The sequence below is a fragment of the Sorex fumeus genome, unplaced genomic scaffold (genome assembly GCF_029834395.1).
Source record: "Sorex fumeus unplaced genomic scaffold, SorFum_2.1 ptg000063l, whole genome shotgun sequence".
NCBI classification, from domain to species: domain Eukaryota; kingdom Metazoa; phylum Chordata; class Mammalia; order Eulipotyphla; family Soricidae; genus Sorex; species Sorex fumeus.
The window spans coordinates 69,972,134-69,992,427 of NW_026606120.1; the positions used below are offsets into that span (position 1 = coordinate 69,972,134).

The 20,294-nt window shown below is 49.0% G+C and overlaps 2 protein-coding genes across 2 annotated transcripts in view; one reads left to right on the forward strand and one right to left on the reverse strand.

Annotated features, from left to right (window-relative positions):
- ACSF2 (acyl-CoA synthetase family member 2) overlaps positions 1-2,215 on the reverse strand; it is a 43,940-nt gene extending 41,725 nt beyond the window's left edge. Inside the window, exon 1 of the mRNA XM_056127020.1 lies at positions 1,957-2,215. Coding sequence (XP_055982995.1) covers positions 1,957-2,084 — 128 coding nt within the window. The 5' untranslated portion in view covers positions 2,085-2,215. The remainder of the gene's footprint in view (positions 1-1,956) is intronic.
- The window catches only part of LRRC59 (leucine rich repeat containing 59), a 216,452-nt gene that overhangs the window by 176,889 nt on the left and 19,269 nt on the right, over positions 1-20,294 (forward strand). The gene's annotated exons all lie outside the window — the stretch shown is intronic.

Genomic DNA, 20,294 nt, shown 5'->3' on the forward strand with positions numbered 1-20,294 from the left:
AAAGTTCTCAAGGGCCGGTCCTGCCCTGGGGGGCAGCTCTGGGTCAGTGCAGCAAGCCATGCAATGGGAGACAAATGCAACAAGCTCCACCACCACTGAGAAGTACCCAAGGCCATGTGGCCAGAGGAGATGGAAGCCAGGGCTGGGGGTTCAGGGCAATCTGGCGTCACAGTTCTAGCTTGTTCCTATTAGGCAAAGCCAGGATCAGGTAAGTAACAGATAAGCTAGAGAGCCAGATGTTGGGGGGCTTTCCACACCTGGCCTCCTGGAACCCTGAAAAGTGGACCCCTAAACTTATCTCTATGTGGAAGTCTAGGATCTAGAGTCACAGTGTCCACCGTGACTTGGTCCCTGATCTCCCAGGAAGGTCGGTCTCTTGAATATTTGACTCAAAGATTTCTCCAGGCAACGGGGGGGGCGGGGGAGATTGAGGCTCAGGCGTCATAGCCAGCTGGTGGGCAGCATGCGAACAACACCTGGAGGGGACCAGGAAGGGGACGGGGAGAGTCTTATCTGGGGGCGATTGGACAGGATCCAGGATTTCTCTGTCCCCAGAGACAGCAGGACTCCAGCAGGTAAAGGAGCTGTATTGTTAACAGACAAACGGGCCCAAGATCACAGTGGCCTGACTTGTCCTGAAATGGGTACACTTTGGGGGTGACTTTCCTCAGTGCTCTCACAGTCGAAGGGGACTCCCCAGAGAGGGCTGGCAGACTAGGGTGTTGGCTGAGGGAGCTCTCTGAAGGAAGAGCTGGGAAGGAAGTTGCCCTCTCCATCACCAACCCATCCACTGCCCACCCCTAGAGGGGTTGCCCGAGTGGGGAGAGGTAGGAGCAGGAGGACGATTCCTAAGAAATGCAGCAGAACCATGTGGAAAGCTGCAAGCACCCTTGCTTTCAGGAGCCTGTGAACTTGAACTTCTGGACCGAAGAGGAATTTGCTGCTCCCTCCAACTCCTTCATCTTGTTTAAAAAGCCAACAAGCAAAACTAATAATAATAAGGGGCTGGAGAAATACTACAGCAGGTAGGGTGCTTGTCTTGCAGGCAAGACAAAGAACTGTGCCAAGGTTGGATCCCTGGCACCCCATATGGTTCCCTGAGTTCAGCCAAGAGTGATCCCTGAGAGCAGAGCCAAGATTACACCCTAAGCATTCCGGACACCTACCACAAACAACAACTACAAGACCAAACTGTTCTCTAGGAGAAAAAGCAAGCCGCGAGGACTTCTGGACTTCTCCCTTTTCCATGTCCAGAGCTCACGCTCCCACCCCCATCTGGTGCCCAAACTTCTTGACTCCAGACTTAGTCCCGGGTCTGGGAGGGGGCGGGGAGGGGGTGGGGGACAGGCAGCTCCTGGGCACCCGCGCCTTACAGGTTGGGTAGGAAAGGTAACCGCCCCCAGAACACACCTGTGGGAACCCCACATGCCCACCGGACCCCTCGGATGAGGTAATCCTGGACTTGAGGCTGCTTTGTGGCTGCAGAGGTCATGGGGGCAGCGTCCCACCCGCGTCAGAGTGCGTTTGCGCCCGCCAGGCAACGGGAAGCCGCTGGGCCCAGTGGTGTGGGGCAGAAACCCGCACCTACCCCTCCTTTCCCCCAAAGTTCTTCTCTGAAGCCGGTACAGCTCCGAAGCTGAGTCCTGGGCTTGGAGCCCAGACTTTGCGCCGGCCCCTCCCCCTCGGGCCCGTCTGTCAAAGACCCACACTCGGGGATCCAGTGAAAGAATGCTCCGAGGCCTGGCGCGGCACCCCTGGTCGGCGCGGGCCGACCCCAATCTACTTCGCATCCTGCTGCTGATGCGGGGTCCCGACCGCTGCGCACCCACCCGGGCCTCCCAGCTCCCAAGGAGAAGGGGGGCGGTCAGCACCCCGCCCCCCGGTTCTGCAAGCACCCCCACCCCCAGCTGCCCCCTCGGGGACCGGGCCCGCCCCCTCTCTCCCCGGGCCTCCTACCTTAGCAGACGCACGCCCAGGCGCCTGGCCTCCTGCCCCCCGGGAGAGAGGACGGCCCGGGTCCCCGGCCCCCGCAGGCCCCCGCTGCACAGCCTCGCGAGTCGCAGCATCCCGGCGTACAGGGCCATGGCTCAGGGCACCGGGCGTCCCCGGCCGCGCGAGTAAACTTTTAAAGTGAGCCGAGGCGGGGCGAGCGCGGGGCCGGCGTGGGGCGGGAGGGTCGCCTCTGCCTATGGGGTGCCGAGGCCGCGGGCCGGCGGCGCGGGGCGGGGCGCGGGCGGGTGGGCGGGCGAGCGGGCGACCCGGGGCCACCGTCCCCTCCCCCCCTCCAAGAACTGCCCGGGTTTCCTTCCGGATCCGAGATCCGGGCAGTGGCCGCTCACGGGTCCCCCCGCAGGCGGCCACCAGGGGCTGGGGAGAGCAGCGGGGTGATTCCGCGCCCGGGGCGCGCAGAGGCGCCGCCAGAAGCCGCACCCCCGCGCGCCCGGCCGGTCACAGGCGGGGCGCACCCCCACCCCACCCCGCCCCGGATTTCCAGCACCCCAGAACTGTGCCAGCTGGAGCAAAGGGCCGGCGGAGGGGGGCGTGCAGGGCCGCCGGGACAAAGGGTGCAGCGGGTGACCCCCTTTCCGGCCGGGACCCGCAGAAGCAGGTGGGAAAAGAACCCACAGGGTCCGCCGCTCACCAGAGCTCCACACTCCTATCTCTCTGCCACCGAACGGCAGCTGCTGGGCTGAAAACGGACGGTCGCACCCTTGGTACAGGCGGCCGTCAGGGCAAAGAGGCTCCGCATCGCTCCCCCAGCACTGCCCGGCGCACTGCCCCGCGCGCCCCAGCCCCTCGCTGCTCCGATCGCTCTCCCGGGGTCCCCTGAGGTCCCAGTGAAGTGGGGTGCTACAGCGACCCGAACTGAGCTGCAGGACAGATGGAAGGTGTCCATAGTCTCGCTCAGGTCCTGTCTGGGAACGGTGGCACCACGGTCTCTGCAGCATAGTCCTGACCCTTGCCCCAGAGGGGTTGAGCAGAGCAGTGGGGGAAAGGCCCTGGCGGAGGAGTTCTGTCCGCCCCCCGCACACCCACTCCCGACCTGAGCGAAGATGTTGTAAGCTGGATGGCAGGACTGACGGCCAGGGTGGGGCTTGGCCTGAGCAGACCTTTGTCCTTCTCGTGCTCTTTGGATCTCACGGAGTCTCAAGACGGCATAGATCCTTTTTCTTTTGTAAACTCCACACTCCCACCGCATCCCACCTTCGGGAGTCAGAGCGCTAGCACAGCTACTAAGGCGCTTGCCTGTGGTTCCAACTGGGGTTCCACCCCCAGCATCCCAAAGGGTCCCTCGTGCCCCTGCCAGGAGTGATCCCTGAGCATTGCAGGGTGTGACCACCACCCCCCCCCCACACACAATTAAGTTCCCACTCTCCCCCCCTTCTTTTTTTTCTTTCTTTTTTTTTTTTGTGGGGAAAGCACCTTTGGGTCACACCCAGCAATGCACAGGGTTTACTCCTGGCTCTGCATTCAGAATTACTCCTGGCAGTGTTCAGGAGACCATATGGGATGCCGAGGATTCAATCAAGTCAGCTGCATGCAAGGCAAATGCCCTCCCTGCTGCACTATCGACCCCCACCTCCTTCTTGATGCACAGGGGGCCTGTGGCTGAAGCCTGAAGATGCAGCTTCCTGCTGTATCTGCACTCTTGTCCACTGTTTGCGCTGTGAAGGTTTACACTCCCTTACAAGGCCATCCTTGTGCATACGCTCATTGCAGTGTGTGTGCACAGTTTAGTTGAGGCACCCAGATTAGGGTTCTGGTAGCTGTGAGATTCAGACAACTATTTGCTATAGGTGGCACTTCTTTTTCTTGGACTGGGGGAGTGGGTTTAGAACTACACTCAGAGAGAGGTGCTCAGAGGCTATTTCTGGCTCAGGAGGGGACCCTGGCCTGAGCCCAGAGAACCCTCTTCAGCACCTGGGATTGAAGCAGGTTCTGCAGCCAGCAAGGCAAGTGCCCTCATTCCTTTCTATCTACAGCCTTGTAGGTGACACTTTCTGGCTGTGGTTCCCTGCACACATACTCTCCCCAACTGCCCCACCCACCCACCCAACACACACACACACACACATACACACACACACACACACACACACCATTGCACCTGTTTTTTAATGGTGTTCACATGCTCTTGACTGCGATGCAACTGGAAATCACTTTTGGTGCTGGCGATCCCAGGTAACAGGACTGCCAGGCTCAAACTGCGGTGCTGCTGGGATCAGGCTCGGTGCATGTGGGACATCCAGGATTCAAACTCATGACCAAATGCTGACGAGGTACGAGTTCTGAGTCCTGGTGCTATTATTTTAGGGGCTCTGTGCAGTTCTGAGAGAGAGACCTCAGAGTGTCCTCTGAGACTGTGACTCTTAGGAGGGCTCTGCACACAGACTACGGGGAAGGGGCAGGCAGGAGGACAGAGATCCTTAGGATGGGACAAGGGCACAACTTCAGAATGTGGAGCAGGAGGGAGGATCTCACATTCAGTATTCCAAGTCAAGGAGCCAATCCTGCTGGCAGACCCTTGCCACTCATGCCCTGGGTGGCCCAGGGTGACTCGGGGAAGCGGTTGTTCCTTCTGGAGCTGGTGAAAAAGGGTGGATGCTGCTCCCCCACAACCTCCCAACGTTCCCTGGTCCTGAAGGATCAGTCCCGAGGAAAGAGAGGTATGCCTTCCTCCTCAAACCTGGCTTCAGCCACGTCTTTCCACTCCAGGCTCCCCAGCTCTTCCCAGAAGCTACGATCGTGACCTCCCGGCCACCAGCTTCAGGACGAGACAAGCATCCCGCCAGCAGCCCGCCAGGTCTAACACACCTGGACACAGTCTGTGTTTCTGAAATATGAAATGGAGCTTGTCCAAGCACGGGACATGATGGGCACAGGTCATATCTCTGTCCATACTTACTTGTCGCAGGGCAAGTCCCAGGGCCTCTCCAGCTTGAGTCACTTGCTTTTGGAGTATTCCTTTTTGGTGCACCGCCAGCAATGCTCAGGGGTTACTCCTGTCTCTGCAGTCAGGAATTGCTCCTAGAAGGGTTCGGGGAACCATAGGCGGTGCCAGGGATCAAACCTGGGTTAACCAAGTGCAGGGCAATCACCTTACCCACTGTACTATCGTTCCCGCCCCTGGAGTATGACTTTCTTATTTTTGTTTTTGCACCACACCCAGCAGTGCTTGTGGGACTCCTCCTGGCTGTCTCAGAGATTGTACCAGACATTGCTCGGGGACCAGGCACTTCAGATAAAACCTGTACCTCCTCTCTTGCTCTTCACGCTCATATTGTCCCTTGAACACTTACTTGCTTGCTGGTCTGTATTTCTTTTCTTTTCTTTTCTTTTCTTTTCTTCTCTTTTCTTTTCCTTTTTGGGTCACACCCAGCGACACTCAGGGATTACTCCTATCTCTGCACTCAGGAATTACTCCTGGCAGTGCTCAGAGGACCATATGAGATGCCGAGGATCGAACCTGGGTCAGCTGGGACAAACGTCCTACCCGCTGTACTCTCACTCCGGCCCCCTAGCTGGTCTATATTCCTTTGCTTGCTTTGTTGACTCTGGAGAAGCCCATGTTCTCGCCTGAGCACATTTCTCCCTCTTTCTCTCTCCTCTCACATCTTTCCAAGTAAGTTCTATTCAGTACAAATGATTTTACTTTGGGGCTGGAGCGATAGCACAGCAGGTAGGATGTTTGCCTTGCACTCAGTCGACCCGGGTCCGATTCCCAGCATCCCATATGGTCCCCTGAGCACCGCCAGGGGTAATTCCTGAGTGTAGAGCCAGGAGTAACCCCTGTGCATCGCCGGGTGTGACAAAAAAGCAATATATATATATATATATGTATATATATATATCTTACTTCATTAAAAAAAGAAAGAGAAAGGAAGGAAGGAAGGAAGGAAGGAAGGAAGGAAGGAAAGAAAAAAGAACAAACAAATGAACAAAAAACCCTGAGCCGCCCACCTGCGAAGCATGCACTCCAGCCCTCTGCCTCTGTTTCTCTGGTCCCTTTAAGCTGGGGATATCACCCAGACTCCTGGGAAGGTTGGGCTGAGGCCTGAGGTCAGAGGCACAGAATTGGTCCTGGACAGATTTTAGTAATCATTCCTTTCTTTCCCCATCATCTCCTTCCTCCAGGGTCCACACTGCATCCACACTTGCTTTATGTGATATTGTGGGCGTTTTCAGGAGGAGGGGTTCACTTACCTCCCTGCAGACTTGTGGTAGGCACAATTCCAGGGACGGGGAGGAAGGCTGGGAAAGAGGAAAATGAAGAGGCCTGAAGAAGGAGTGTTGGGAGTGCAGTGGGATGCTGAGGAAGCAGGCCCAGCACCTTTCAGGCCCTTCAACATTCCTCCCTGGCCTGGTGTGGCCCCCACCAACCCCCACCAAAAAAGAAAGCTCTTGAGGTGCAAGGAGGATTTAGGCACTGTTTCCTAAAGATTTGAGCAATGCTGTGAGCACTTTCCAGGAGTAGGAAGACTGTGGGGGTTTGCCTGGGTCTGGAATTGATTTATCTCTGTCTCTGTGTGATGATCTATACCTGTGATTTCCAGGGCGGAAGGGGAGGCGGGTGGGACTGGGGTAGCACTATGCAAAAGGGAAATTCTGATTTTCTAGATACCTCCCAGGTGTGGGAAATCTGGAAGGTTGAGATCAGATTAGCATCGGAAGGAGAAAATTTCATAGCCAGATCTGGTTGAACTGGTGTGAAATTGGACAAACTGCATCATTGCTGAAGTAATCTAGCAATTTTGAGGAACCAAAGTGCCTTTAGCTGGAAGAGTTCTACCCGCCTTCAAAGCTTTTTGCAACTTCCCTCCCCTCTCCTCCTTCCCCCCTACCCAGAAAATTTAGAAGCACTAAGAAACGCTAAAACAGACAGACCTAAGACTTGTAGTTTGGAGCATACAACAATCTCCCTCTGGGAGAAGCTGCTCCATGGGATTATTGGCTTTTGATTGGACCAATAGAATCTTAAGAACCTGGAGAGATAGTACAGTGGTTTAAGGAACTTGTCTTGCATGGACAACCCAGGTTCAATCCCTGGCACCACATGGTTCTCCAAACCCCACCAGGAATGATCCCTGAGCAGAGAACGAGGAGTAAACCCTGAGCACAGAATTTGGAGTAAGCCCCTGAGCACAGCTAGGTTTGACCCCAAAACAAACAAAAGAATTCTTTTGCACTGCTAAAACACCAGGCCAGTACTGGCCAATGTAGGATATGTAGAACTCATTTCAAACTCTAGTCTCGCTGGTCTTCACTAAGACATCTCTCCTCCATTTTCTGTCCGTGCCACGTGTGTTCTTTGTATGTTTCTCAATTGTGCACACTCACGTGTTCTCCCTCATGAATATGGATGAGTTTCCTGAGAATGGCTGGAGAAAGTCTAAGCTGTGATTTCGCTCTGTCGCTGCTGGGCATAAAACCAGACAACTTCTCTTTGAGTTGTTCTCCAGCCCCGTCTGGTGGACACTCTCCCCAATCTAAATTCTTTCATCAAAGTCCCTCTTGCTAATCAGCTGTTCCTGTGCTTTTCCTAGGGTAACACAAGAAAAAGTCTGACCCCTCAAGGCCTTTGGGAGAGGCTGGTTGGGGGTGAGGGGTTATGTACATGCTCTGTCTTGTTTGTTTTATATGCTCTGTGTGTGATTTTGAGGTTTGTCTGAATCCGTAAGTTTGAAGAGTTTTTTCCCTTCTATGAGTTTTGTGTGTAAGAAGATCTAGTCTGCATCTTTTTTGTACTAAGAAAAAAAGCCAAAGTCAGTACATCTGAGAGCGGTTCTAGTCTCCAAGGATCCAATTCCAAGCTCTAGCTGTGAATATGTCAATTCTTTTCATCTTGTCTGCTTTTATGGTGAGTGAACTATAGATTATTATAATAAAGAACAACAACAACAAAGTGTTTATTAGTTTGTTAGATCACAAGCTGGAAAATGTCTAGTCTGACTCGTGGACCTTTGGGAGGAAAACTGGAATTTTAAATTCAAATTTCTTACTGGGAAAACATTAAATGGGTTTTTAAAGGTAAAGAAATAATGTAAAAATATTGTGGCTAGCAAAGTGATATTTTAACACCTGAGATCAAATAGGATCTTAAAGTTTAATAGCCACAAGGAAAACTTGAGATTAAACACACACACACACACACACTGGTTTTCGTTTTATTTTGGGCCCATATCTAGTAATGTTCAGGGACTAATTCTGGCTCTGTGCTCAGGGAGCATTCATGGCAGTGCTCAGGGGACCATAAGTGGTGCCAAGAGTTGAACCAGAGTCGGCCACAAGCATGACCAACCGTAACCTCTATACCACATATAGTAGCCCCCCAAAATTGCACTAAGCTTAAAAACACAAGCTTAAATGAAAAAATTGGAATGGGTCTAGAAAATATAGAAAATAAGATATGAGATCTGTCAGTCTTCTGAGTGCCTGAGAGCTGTCTCTCATGACCTTCATAAAAAGAAAATCATGAGATTGGATTATTGTTATTTTCCTTGGTTGATCAGAACTGGGTTTGATACAGTGATCTCAAAAATGACTGAATAACTATGGGACTTATAGACCAAGACTTAAGCAGTGTTAGGTGTTTTTGACTAGTTTGGATGTCTCTAATCCTAAGGAATTAGACTGTCTTTTTCTTACAAGTGAAGGTATGATTTCCACAACATTAAGGCGAACATCTTGAAACAGAGGTAAAAAACACTATTTAAATTAAAGAAAGTTCTTAAAGGTTTTTTTTTTAATAAACCATAGCAGTTCAAATATTTTCCTTACAGATAATTGAAATTTTAATGAAAACTGGAACACTATTTTTCTTATTACAGTGGTTTTTTCCTTCTTTCTTATTTTTGCTTCTTGATAAATTGTTAGAATATCTGACCCAAAAAAGTACTGAGATGAATAAAAACTTGTCGGAAATGTTGTGATTTAAGTACACAGAAATCTAGAATTATAAATTGGGATCACTGTATCACTGTCATTCTGTTGTTCATCGATTTCTTCGAGAAGGCACCAGTAACGCCTCCTTTGTCCTAGCCCTAGGATTTTAGAAAGTGCCACATTTGAGGCTCTTTCAGGGTCAGGAGAATGAGACTCATCATTGTTACTGGTTTTTGGCATATTGAATATGCCACAGGGAGTTTACCAGACTCTGCCGTGTGGGCAGGATACTTTTGGAAGCCTGCCAGGTTCTTCAGAGTAAGAACTAGATAATAAGATGTTGCGCGGCCACAAATGTGGTCGCACACTTCCGGGAGCTGGGTTTTATATCCTCTGGGTCTTGGCCATTGATGGGATTACACATGGCAGTTGGTGGGTGTAACACCTACATACTGGAAGATGGGGGATCTGGGTGGAGGAGGCCCAGTCCCAATCCCAGAAGGCTTGGAGATCTCTGGCCTGGGTCCTGCACACCTGGGTTCCTCTGCCGGTTTCTTCATGCTTGAGGCTCGTCCAAACGTGTGGAGAGTGGTCTTAAGCATAGCTGTGGCTGGAACCAGAGGTTTTCAGCTGCCGGGGCTCTGCTCGGGGTGGGGAGGGAAACTCAACCCACCCTCCTCCAAGGGACGGAGGGTGGGATACAAAAAATTTTTATTCTGGCTTGTTTATGAATCAAAATTTGTTCCTGTTATATAAACAAGGAAAAAATTGGCTTGGTCTTCCAACATTTTTTACTAATATGGAGACAAAAATGGAACTGTGAGTACTATTATCATTGGAATTCTAAATTAAGTAGATGTATCTGAAAAGTAAACCAAATGATGGAAATTCCTAGATATAATTGATCTCATATTTTTTGTAACTTAATTTCTTTCAAGCTATTTAAGAAGAGGGTTAGTAGTGGATGCTACCCTGATGAAGCTGAAATCATAACATAGTCTTAGTAACTATTTTGAGGGTTTTCTCAAATTGTTTTCCAAATCTCATTGGAAAATTAAGTTGTAGTAAGTTTTGTAATGATATTTCATTGAGTGATTTTATTTATTTGTTTATTTAGTGAGGAATTGTTGGTCTTTTTTTTTTGCTTTTGGGGGTCACACCCGGCGATGCACAGGGTTTACTCCTGCTTTTGCACTCAGGAAATACTCCTGGCGGTGCTCAGGGGACCATATGGGATGTTGGGAATCGAACCCGGGTCAGCCCTGTGTACAAGGCAAACGCTCTACCCGTTGTGCTATCACTCCAACCCTGGGAGAGTCCCTTTCTTCCCACAACCACACCAACACTTTTGCTCTTTTTCTTTTGGATGTGTGCCAGTCTCTGTGGTATGAGATGATATCTCATTGTGGTTTGATTTGCATCTCTCTGATGACCACTGAAGTGATAAAGAGCATTTTTTCATGTGCCTTTTGACCATTCGAATTTCTTCTTTATCATTGAGTACCTTTAAAATAGGGGGTTAAACCTATAAAATGTCATTTAAAAGAGCATGGGTGTTTACTTCAAGAAAAACTGCATAGCGATATCTTTGGGAGAAAGGAAAAATTCTATCTTAAACTGAAATTGGTTATGAAATGGAATGTAGAAAAGTTACAGGACAGAATAAATGTAAAGGAATGTGTAGAAGATTTGAGAATTTGTTAAAAATAGAAACTTTCTATGGTCAAGCCAATTATTATAGCGCTGTAGCATTGTCCTCCCATTGTTCATCGATTTGCTTGAGCGGGCACTAGTAACATCTCCATTGTGAAACTTGTTGCTACTGTTTTTGGCAAATCGAATACACCAGCTTGCCAGGCTCTGCCTTGCGGGCAGGATATTCTTGGCCGCTTGCCAGGCTCTCCGAGAGGGACGAAGGAATCAAACCTGGGTCGGCCGAGTGCAAGGCCAACACCCTACCCATGTGCTATCACTCCACCCCTTAAATTATTATAAGGATCTTAAAATTAAGTTTTAAGTATATTTGGGTAAGATCAGATTTTAACTTTCCTTTGCCAAAAGGACAAAAATTTTTGTAAAGATTGGTATGCTTTTCAGACTGAATTGTTTAACTAATCTGCCTAAAGTATAATTAAGACTCTTTCATGTTAGTTTTCTCATCCATTCTTTAAGTAAATCTAGCTTGACTTTGAAGACAGCTAAGTTTTAGTTGCAGTTTTGAAATCTTTACCACTTTGTTTATAGGTAGTTGAGTAGTATTTCGGGTTTTTTTTTTTTTTGGCATTTTAAACCTGTTCGGCTGCCGGAGCCCTGGTCGGGGCGGGGAGGAAAGCTCAACCCGCTCCCCTCCAAGGGGCTCCGGGAAGGAACACCCAGGCGCGGGGGCAGAAGGCTGCACTGTTCTCGTCCGGGATCTGGATTTTATAGTCTCTGAGTCTTGGCCGCTGATGGGATTACACGGCGCCAGGGGGCCAGGTGGTGGGTGTGACTCAGAGGCCAAGACTCAGAGACTATAAAATCCAGATCCCGGACGAGAACAGTGCAGTCTTCTGCCCCCGCGCCTGGGTGTTCCTTCCCGGAGCCCCTTGGAGGGGAGTGGGTTGAGCTTTCCTCCCCGCCCCGACCAGGGCTCCGGCAGCCGAAGACCTCCAAGACCAGCCGCCACCATGCTGAGACCACTCTCCGCACACATGAAGGTACTGGCAGAGGGACAAAGCCACGCGGGTTCTTATCAGAACTCATCTTATCAGAACTTTTTTTATGACATCTTATTGTCTCATTCCTACTTTGGACAAACTTGCAGGCTATCGAATGTAGCCTGCCCAGAGGGCAGAGTCTGGCAAACTCCCCGTGGAGTACCAAATATGCCAAATACCAGTAACAATGGTGGGTCTCATTCTCCTAAAGAGCCTTGAATATAATCTCAGGGCTAGGATGAAAGAGACATTACTGGGGCCTGCTCGAGGCAATCGACGAATAACAGGATGATGAAATGAAATGAAATTAAACCTGTTAATACCTATTAGACAAAGCTTTGCAGATGAGAATTCTAAGAAGGAAAAAATTATTGGTTGTTAAAGGGAAATCAAATGTGAAAGGTCTTAAAAGATCTAAAATAGCCCATAGGGCTGGAGCAACAGTGGGTAGGGTGTTTGCCTTGCACGTGGCCAACCCAGGTTTGATCTCCGGCATCTCCTATGATCCTCCTGAACACTACCAGAGGTAATTCCTGAGGGCAGAGCCAGGAGTAATCCCTGAGCATCACCAGGTGGACCCAAAAAGCAAATAAATAGATTAGTTAAATAGCCCATAATTATTTACTTTGCTCCTTTGTTGAAAGAGGAATATAAGAATCGGAGAGATAGAAAAGTGACAGGGCACTTGCCTTGCCTGCCATCAACCCAGGTTCCGACCCTGGTATCACATATGGTACCCTGGTTACTGCCAGGAGTGATCCCTGAGTGTGGAGCCAGGAGTAACACACCTAAGCATAGCAGAGTGTGGCCCATCCCTTCCCCCACACACAAAAAAGTACATATGAATTGGTATGTTATGTCTTTTTGTTGTTGTTCTTTTTGTGTCATACCTGGCGATGCTCAGGGGTTACTCCTGGCTCTGCACTTAGGAGTCACTCCTGGAGGTGCTCAGGAACCATATGGGATGCTGGGAATCGAACCCGGGTCGGCTGCGTGCAAGGCAAACGCCCTACCCGCTGTGCTATCTCTTCAGCCCCGGTATGTTATGTCTTATTCAAAAATTATTTAGGAATCTCGAAGACTCCTATAGTTCTGGTTCATTCTGGAGAGTCGGGGGGGGGGGGGGAATATGATGCTCCTTCTTTTCTCCAAAGCCTAGAAGGAGTTTGTGGGTTAAGTAAGTTAAAACAGACTGGTCTATGGCCCCTAGTTTGAGAAATGTGACTAAGTGTTCCCTGGAAAAAGCCACCTTGTTCCAGTTTACTCCAAAGCCCAGAGAGGCCACACTAACTTTGCAGATTAAAGCACTGTAGCACTGTCCTCCCATTGTTCATCGATTTGCTCGAGTGGGCACTAGTAACATCTCCATTGTGAGACTTGTTACTGTTTTTGGCATATGGAATAAGCCACGAGGAGCTTGCCAGGCTCTGCCGTGTGGGCAGGATTCTCTTGGCAGCTTGCTGGGCTCTCGGAGAGGGACGAAGAAATCGAATCCCAGTAGGCCGCGTGTAAGGCAAACACCCTACCCAGTGTGCTATCGCTCCCCCAGATTAAAGGAATCTGTATAATTTTTACTGTGTTCATGCAAAATGACTGGCCATATTCATCTGAAGTAAACTCTTTCTTGTTACTATAATTATTTAGTAGAGCCCCAGTGAGGGTAGAGAGAAAAATTGTCACCATCTCAGGGTGACCAGGTCCCCTGGTGCATTTGGGACCAATATACATCCCCCCAGCTGATGGATGGAAGAACGGGTTACAGGCTGGTGACTGGCAATCGATGTCTCTGTTCAGGCCCATTTGTCACTATCCTGGCACTGACTAGGTCCTCTGGTGTGTTGGAGACTAATATACATTTCCCAGGCTGATGGATGGAAGGACGAGTTACCGGATGGTGGCAGGGACCTTTTTTTCATTGGGATCAGACAGAGCTTATGTAGAAAAAGAGAAACCATGCTTTGTAAGGGTATGTGGACAGGGATTAACATGGGTTTGATATTTGAGCATAAATATAAATATGAATTTGGTTGAACATAACTATAAACATATGTAAACCACTTCCAGCGGTCATGGAAGCCCTAGCTAATCAGGGCGTACAAACTCAATACATCAAGATCCTTCGTGAGCTCTATTGCGGATTCACTACCAAGATCTCACCATTCTACAAAGAAGTAATCATCCATATCAAGAGAGGGGTTCGGCAGGGTGATACCATTTCACCAAAACTCTTCAGTGCCACCCTCGAGAACATCATGCGACGACTGGAATGGGAAAGCATGGGAGTGAAAATAGATGGTCGGCAACTACACCACCTCCGCTTTGCTGATGACATCGTTCTAATAACACCAAACATCAACCAAGCAGCACAAATGCTGAAAGACTTTGACCGTGAATGTGGAAAGGTCGGACTACAGCTGAATCTTACGAAGACAATGTTTATGAGAAACAGCCTTGTTCCTGATGCTCCATTCGCTCTCAACGGAACCACCATCTCCAAATGCAACAGTTATATATACCTAGGTCGAGAAATCAACATGATGAATGTCCTGGCACCTGAGTTGCGCAGGAGGAAGAGAGCGGCTTGGAATGCCTTCAAGAGCATTGAAGAAATAACTAAAAGGACAAAGAACTTCCAACTACGAGCACATCTCTTTGATTCCACTATTCTTCCTGCATTAACATATGCCTCAGAGACCTGGACCCTACGAAAACAGGATGAGAACGCTATTCGGGTCTCTCAAAGAGGAATCGAAAGAACTATGCTTGGAATATCACGATTCACTCAAATGAGAGATAGAATCCGAAGTTCTGATCTTCGTCAACGCTCAAGAATCAGGGACGCTGTCTCATTTGCCAAGTCATCAAAAATCAGATGGGCTGGACACGTAATGAGGTTTACAGACAACCGCTGGACTAGAGCCATTACTGATTGGATTCCACGGGACATCAAAAGATCACGTGGACGCCCACCTATAAGATGGTCAGACTTCTTCGTCAAGACCCTAAATGATCGGTTTGAGGCTCTGCATGTTCCTAGAACGAACAGATACCATTGGGCTATGCTAGCACGCAACCAGGATGAATGGAGACGTTACTGGCACCCGCTCGAATAAATCGATGAATAACGGGGATTAAGTGATTAAAGCGCTTCCTTCAGGGGAAATTCTTCTAGGAGATTCTCCCAGAGTTGACACTCCATCTCAGGATTACAGCATTTTGGATTCTGGTCCCCAACAAAAAAATGTGCTTCAGTAACATGTCTTTTTGTGGAAATCAGACTCTGGTCCTCTTAATCATGGTTTTAAAATTTTTTGCTTGTTAACTGGAATGAATTTTTTGTGTGTCTTTCTGAGCTGGTGTTTCTAGTTCATTTTGTTGTTGTTGTTGTTTGTCCTTTTTTCCCCCTTTTCCCTAGTTTATACTTGACTTGTTCTGATTAACAATTCCAACAGTCTTCTAAAGCTAGAGAAGAACTTACAGATCTCAGAGATGATTGGTGATGGTACTGTTTTTCTGAATGCATGAGGACCTCAGAGACACTAAAGCCAGGAAAATCTGTCACCTGAAGACGCTCTGACTGAGAAGTAGAAGCTGCCATATCTTGGAGTTTTGGCTTGGATTTCTGGTTCACCTCCTTTCTTCCTTCCTTCCTTCCTTCCTTCCTTCCTTCCTTCCTTCCTTTCGTTTTTCTTTCTTCCTTTCTTTTATCTTTTCAGGTCACATCCAGTGATGCTAGGGGTTAATCCTGGCTCTGCACTCAGGAATTACTCCTGGTGGTGCTCAGAGGACCACATGGGATGCCAGGGAATGAACCCAGATCGGCCGGGTGCAAGGCAAATACCCTACCTGCTGTACTATCACTCCGGCCCCCTGCTCACTTTCATTTTAACTCCCCCCCCCTCTTTGTCAAGGGTTTAGACACAACTGCCCAAATGGACTAAATGAGCCTCGGAGTTGAGAGTTTGGTTCTGTAAAATAATTGGATGAAGCAACTTCTTGAACCTCTCAAGAAGTCCCAAAAGGTGGAATTGTAAAGCAGCAAAATTCTGTCACCGCAGAGGAAGTCTTGGGTGACAGATTACTTCCAGGAACCGGAGAGTTAGTTCAGGGGGTTACGGTGCTTGCCTGGCACACAGTCCACCTGGGTTCAACTCCCAGAAGCACATAATGCTCCCCAAAACACCTCCAGAAGTGACCCCTGAGCACAGAGCCAGGAGCAGACTCTGAATATCACTGGGTGTGGCCCCAAGAACGCCCCCCAAAAGTTACTTTCATGAGAGGAACCCTGAAGGTAGGATATAGCTTACCTTTGTAGGAATTTTCCCATCATGGCACTTTGTTCTACTCTCTTACCTCTCATCCCTGTCAGCTGATAACCCTGTTTAGCAGGAAATGGCTAGACCTGAGTCAGCAGATCCATTTCTTTTGAACAATTGACTGTGGGGACTAGAAGAACTAGTATAAAAAGGAAATACATTTTGAGAGGGGAATTGATTTGGGGGCCACACTAAACTATGCTTGGACTATTCTGGGATCTATGCTCAGGACTGACCCCTGGTGGTGCTCAAAGGAACATACTTGTTGCCAGAGATTGAACCAAGGCTGGTGGGTCGCAAGGCAGGCTACCTTGAACCCTTCATATTTCTCTAGTCCCCATTAAAAAAAAAACTTCCTATATGTTAGAATTCTCAAGAAAAGGTACTTAGGATTATACCAGCAGGAAACAGTCAGGTTTTTTTTGTGTGTGTTGTTTTTATTTTTCCTTTTTTGGGTCACACCTGGCAATGCACAGGGGTTATTCCTGGCTTATGCACCCAGGAATCACTCCTGGCAGTGCTCAGGGACCATAAGGGATGCTGGGAATCAAACCCGGTCAGCCGTGTGCAAGGCAAATGCCCTACCCGCTGTGCTATCGCTCTAGCCCCAAGCAGTCAGTTTTGACTCAAAGCCTCATCTTCCACAGGAATAGAAGCAAGAACTGACAGTGGGATTTGAAACCAGGACAAACATCAGTCTTAGTCAAGGACAATGGCCCTTGCACAGAAGCATAAAGAGAAGGAGAGTTTGTCCTCAGTTTACCCATTCTCCAAAGCTTAACCCTTGGTGAAGTTTCCAGAAAAGATAGTGTGCCTCAGAGGACCACCTATGGAGGTATATAAAACAAATATTTTAGGGACTGAATAAATACTACAGTGGGTAAGGTGCTTACTTTGTAGGATCTCTGAGCACCACCAAGGAGTGATTCTTGAGTGCAGAACCAGAAATCACTAAGCCCTGAGCACTGCCAAGTATGTCCCAAAGCCCAACTCCCCCCCCCCCCCGCCCAAATAATAAATAAATGTTCATTCTGGCAACCACTAATCTGAAACCCATCTTTCCTAAAATATGCTCCCTTGTACTCTTTCTCCATAAAACCTCCTTGCTATGACCATGAAGACAAGTCGACCTTCTCGAATACTTGATTCCACCGTCTTCCAAACTGCCTGCTGGTTTCAGTACAGCTATTTCTCCACCCACCACTGTCCTTGTATCTTTGTTTGTTTGACCCTCTTGAGCAGCAGTGGAACCAGATTTTTCTGCCCTTGTAGGAAAGCAGGCTTGTCAAACAGAAAATTGGGAAATGGTCAAATATGTATATTTCCACATAAACAACAGGAGATAAAATAAAAGTGACCGAAATAGTACAAAATGGTTCCCTTTGGACTTGAATAGACATTTCTTCAAAGAAGACATCCCAGGAGCCAACAAGGCCACCGTAGATAGGAAATGCGTGAAGCCCTGTCCATCATCACAGAATATCCCAGCCCCAGCACTGCCAGAGTACTACCAAGCTGAGCAGCATCTCCAACCCTCTTGTACCAAGAGGTATTGGGCAGCTCTGCTGTTGCTGCCCCCACTGATGCAATGTCTGGCCACACCAAAACCAGGCAGGTGTCAGCACTTCAAGTGGAAGGTACAAACCCCAGGAAACAGCAAACTTTAGAAAGATGTTCCAAGGCCAAGGAAGGGACTTACAGTGCTGGAATAAATGCTTTGCAGGCAATAGCCTATGGTTCATCCTCGGCACCACATAATCATCTCATCACCCAGGGATTCAGTATAGAGTGGCCCCTAGCACTGCCAGGTGTTGCCCAATAACTTCCCCACCCCCAAAAAAATATGCTGCAGCATTGTGGCTAGGAGGGTCTCCCAGGGAGCATCACCGTGAGCTCTGCATGCCCAGTGTGTGAGTACTGTTCCCTGCTTTGCAGTCCCCAGGAGCACCACCACCAAGTGTGTCACTGTGGGGCCAGAATGATAGGAGAGCAGGTAGGGTGCTTGCCTTGCATGCAGTAAATCTGGGTTTAGTTCCCAGCATCCCATTTGGTCCCCTGAGCACTGCCGGGAGTGAACCCTGAGTGCAGAGCCAGGAATAACCCCTGAGCAAAAAAACCCGGGTGTGGCTCAAAAGATAAAAAAAAAAAGTGTGTCATCACAACAGCAGTAGCAGGTAGGGAAGGGGGAAAAGAAGACAAGTTGGAGAGGTTGTGGGGGAGAAGGAGAGAGAGAGAGAGAGAGAGAGAGAGAGAGAGAAGGAATGTGCCTGCCACAGAGGCAGGGGGTGGGGATAGAGTCAGGGTGGCGGGAGGGATACTGGATCATTGGTGGTGGAGAATGGGCACTGGTGGAGGGATGGGTACTCGATCGTTGTATGACTGAAACGTAATCATGAAAGTTTGTAAGTCTGTAACTGTACCTCATGGTGATTCATTTAAAAATATTTTTAAAAAGAAAGAGAGAGAGAGAGGCAGTGGGGGAGTCAGAACACATGTGCATTCTTAGTGGCAGTGCGCCACTGGGAGAAGTGTAGGGATTCCTCAAAATATTGAAAATAGAGGGCCGGAGTGATAGGACAGTGGGGGAGGGCATTTGCCTTGCCCGCGGCCAACTAGGGTTTGATCCCTGGCATCCAATATGGTTCCGAGAGCACCAGGTGTAATTCCTAACTGCAGAGGCAGGCGTAACTCCTGAGCATTGCTGGGTGTGACCCAAAAAGCCAAAAATATACATTTGAAAATAGGGCTGAAGGGGTAAAGGCACTTGCCTCGCATGGGGCCAATCCTTGTTTGATTCCCGGAACTCCATATGGTTCCCTGAGTCCTACCAGGAGTGATCTCTGAGTTCAGAGGCAGGAGTAAGCCCTAAGTATGTAGCCAGGATTAAGTCCTGAGCACAGCTGGGTATGGTCCCAAAAGAAAAAAAAGAAAAGAAAAAACTGCATGATCTGACCCCTCATCCCCTGCCTAAATTCTAAAAGCAGATGTTTCTGATTTTCCAACTGAAAGTGAGGGGAAAAAAATAAGAGGAGTTCTTAAGTGCAGTAGAGAGTAAACTGATTTTGATCACAAGCTAATCATTGATGGCAGACTCAGGCAGTTCCCATGCAAAGTTGTCACTGTTTTCCTACTGAATGGCCCCAAATGGAAAATTAAATAAGCCAGGGTCCCACCACTGCCCAGACTTGTGAAAGTCGTACTTTGAGACAGAGCCAGGGTCAGAATCTTCCTGGGCTTGATGTAAAGGTTAGCTTTTCTGGGATCCAAGCCAAGAACTAAAGTCAGCTGTGAAATCTTGAGTGAGGACAAATAGAACTCGTCTCCTTCAAGTCGCCCCGGGCACGGTGCTGGCCCTCAGGCTGGAGATCTGGGGGGCAGGACACCTGCTCCTCAGGAATTCAACACCTGATGGGGAACACCACTCCTCATAGTGACCACAGCAGCGGAGTGGTAAGTTTGGGACTAAGGGGACCAGGGGGCAGGCTTTACTCCCGGCCATGTTGTAGAACAAGGCTTCTTTTATTGATTTATGCATTTCATTATTGGTTTGGGACCACACTTGGTGGTGCTGAGGGCTTACATTTTAAAAAAATTTTTTATTAGTGAAACACCATGAGGTACAGTTGTAGACTTACAAATTTTTGTGCTTGGGTTTCAGTTATACAATGGTCAAGTACCCATCCCTCCATGAGGGCTTACTTTTGACTCTGTGCTCAAGGACCACACTTGGCAAGGCTTAAGGAACCCTATGGACTTCTGGACATTGACCCAAGGTCAGTTGAATTCCAGGCAAACACCCTACCCGCTATAGCTATACTCTGTCTCCGTCCCTGTGTCTGTCTGTCTCTGTCTCTGTCTGTCTTTATCTCTGTCTCTTTCTTTGCTCTCTCTTTCTCTCTCTCTCTCTCTCTCTCTCTCTCTCTCTCTCTCTCTCTCTCTCTCTCTGTCTCCCAGATCCCCCACCCCAGTTGCTGTTTGGTTTATTTCAGTGGTGGGGATTCATCCCAGGACCTCACACACGCTCCTGAACAGAGGCACATCCTGAGCCACGTTGTCGTCATTGCCACCCTGGCAGCCTACAGTGCTCAGGACACAAGGCAGCCCTGGGGTGTCAGTGGGATAAACTCACTTTTATTTGGGACAACCAGGCAAGAATCCCTGGCATCACATAGTCCCCTGAGCACCACCAGATGTCGCTCCTGAGCATAGTCAAGAATCCCCCTGGGCACTAATGTGATCCCAAACACCCAATCCCCACCCCAATGAAATAAAATAAGTACATAACTGGGGGGCTGGAGTGATAGCACAGCGGGTAGGGCGTTTGTCCCTCTCGGAGAGCCGGGCAAGCTACCGAGAGTATCCCACCCACACAAGCTCCCTGTGGCGTATTCCAAAAACA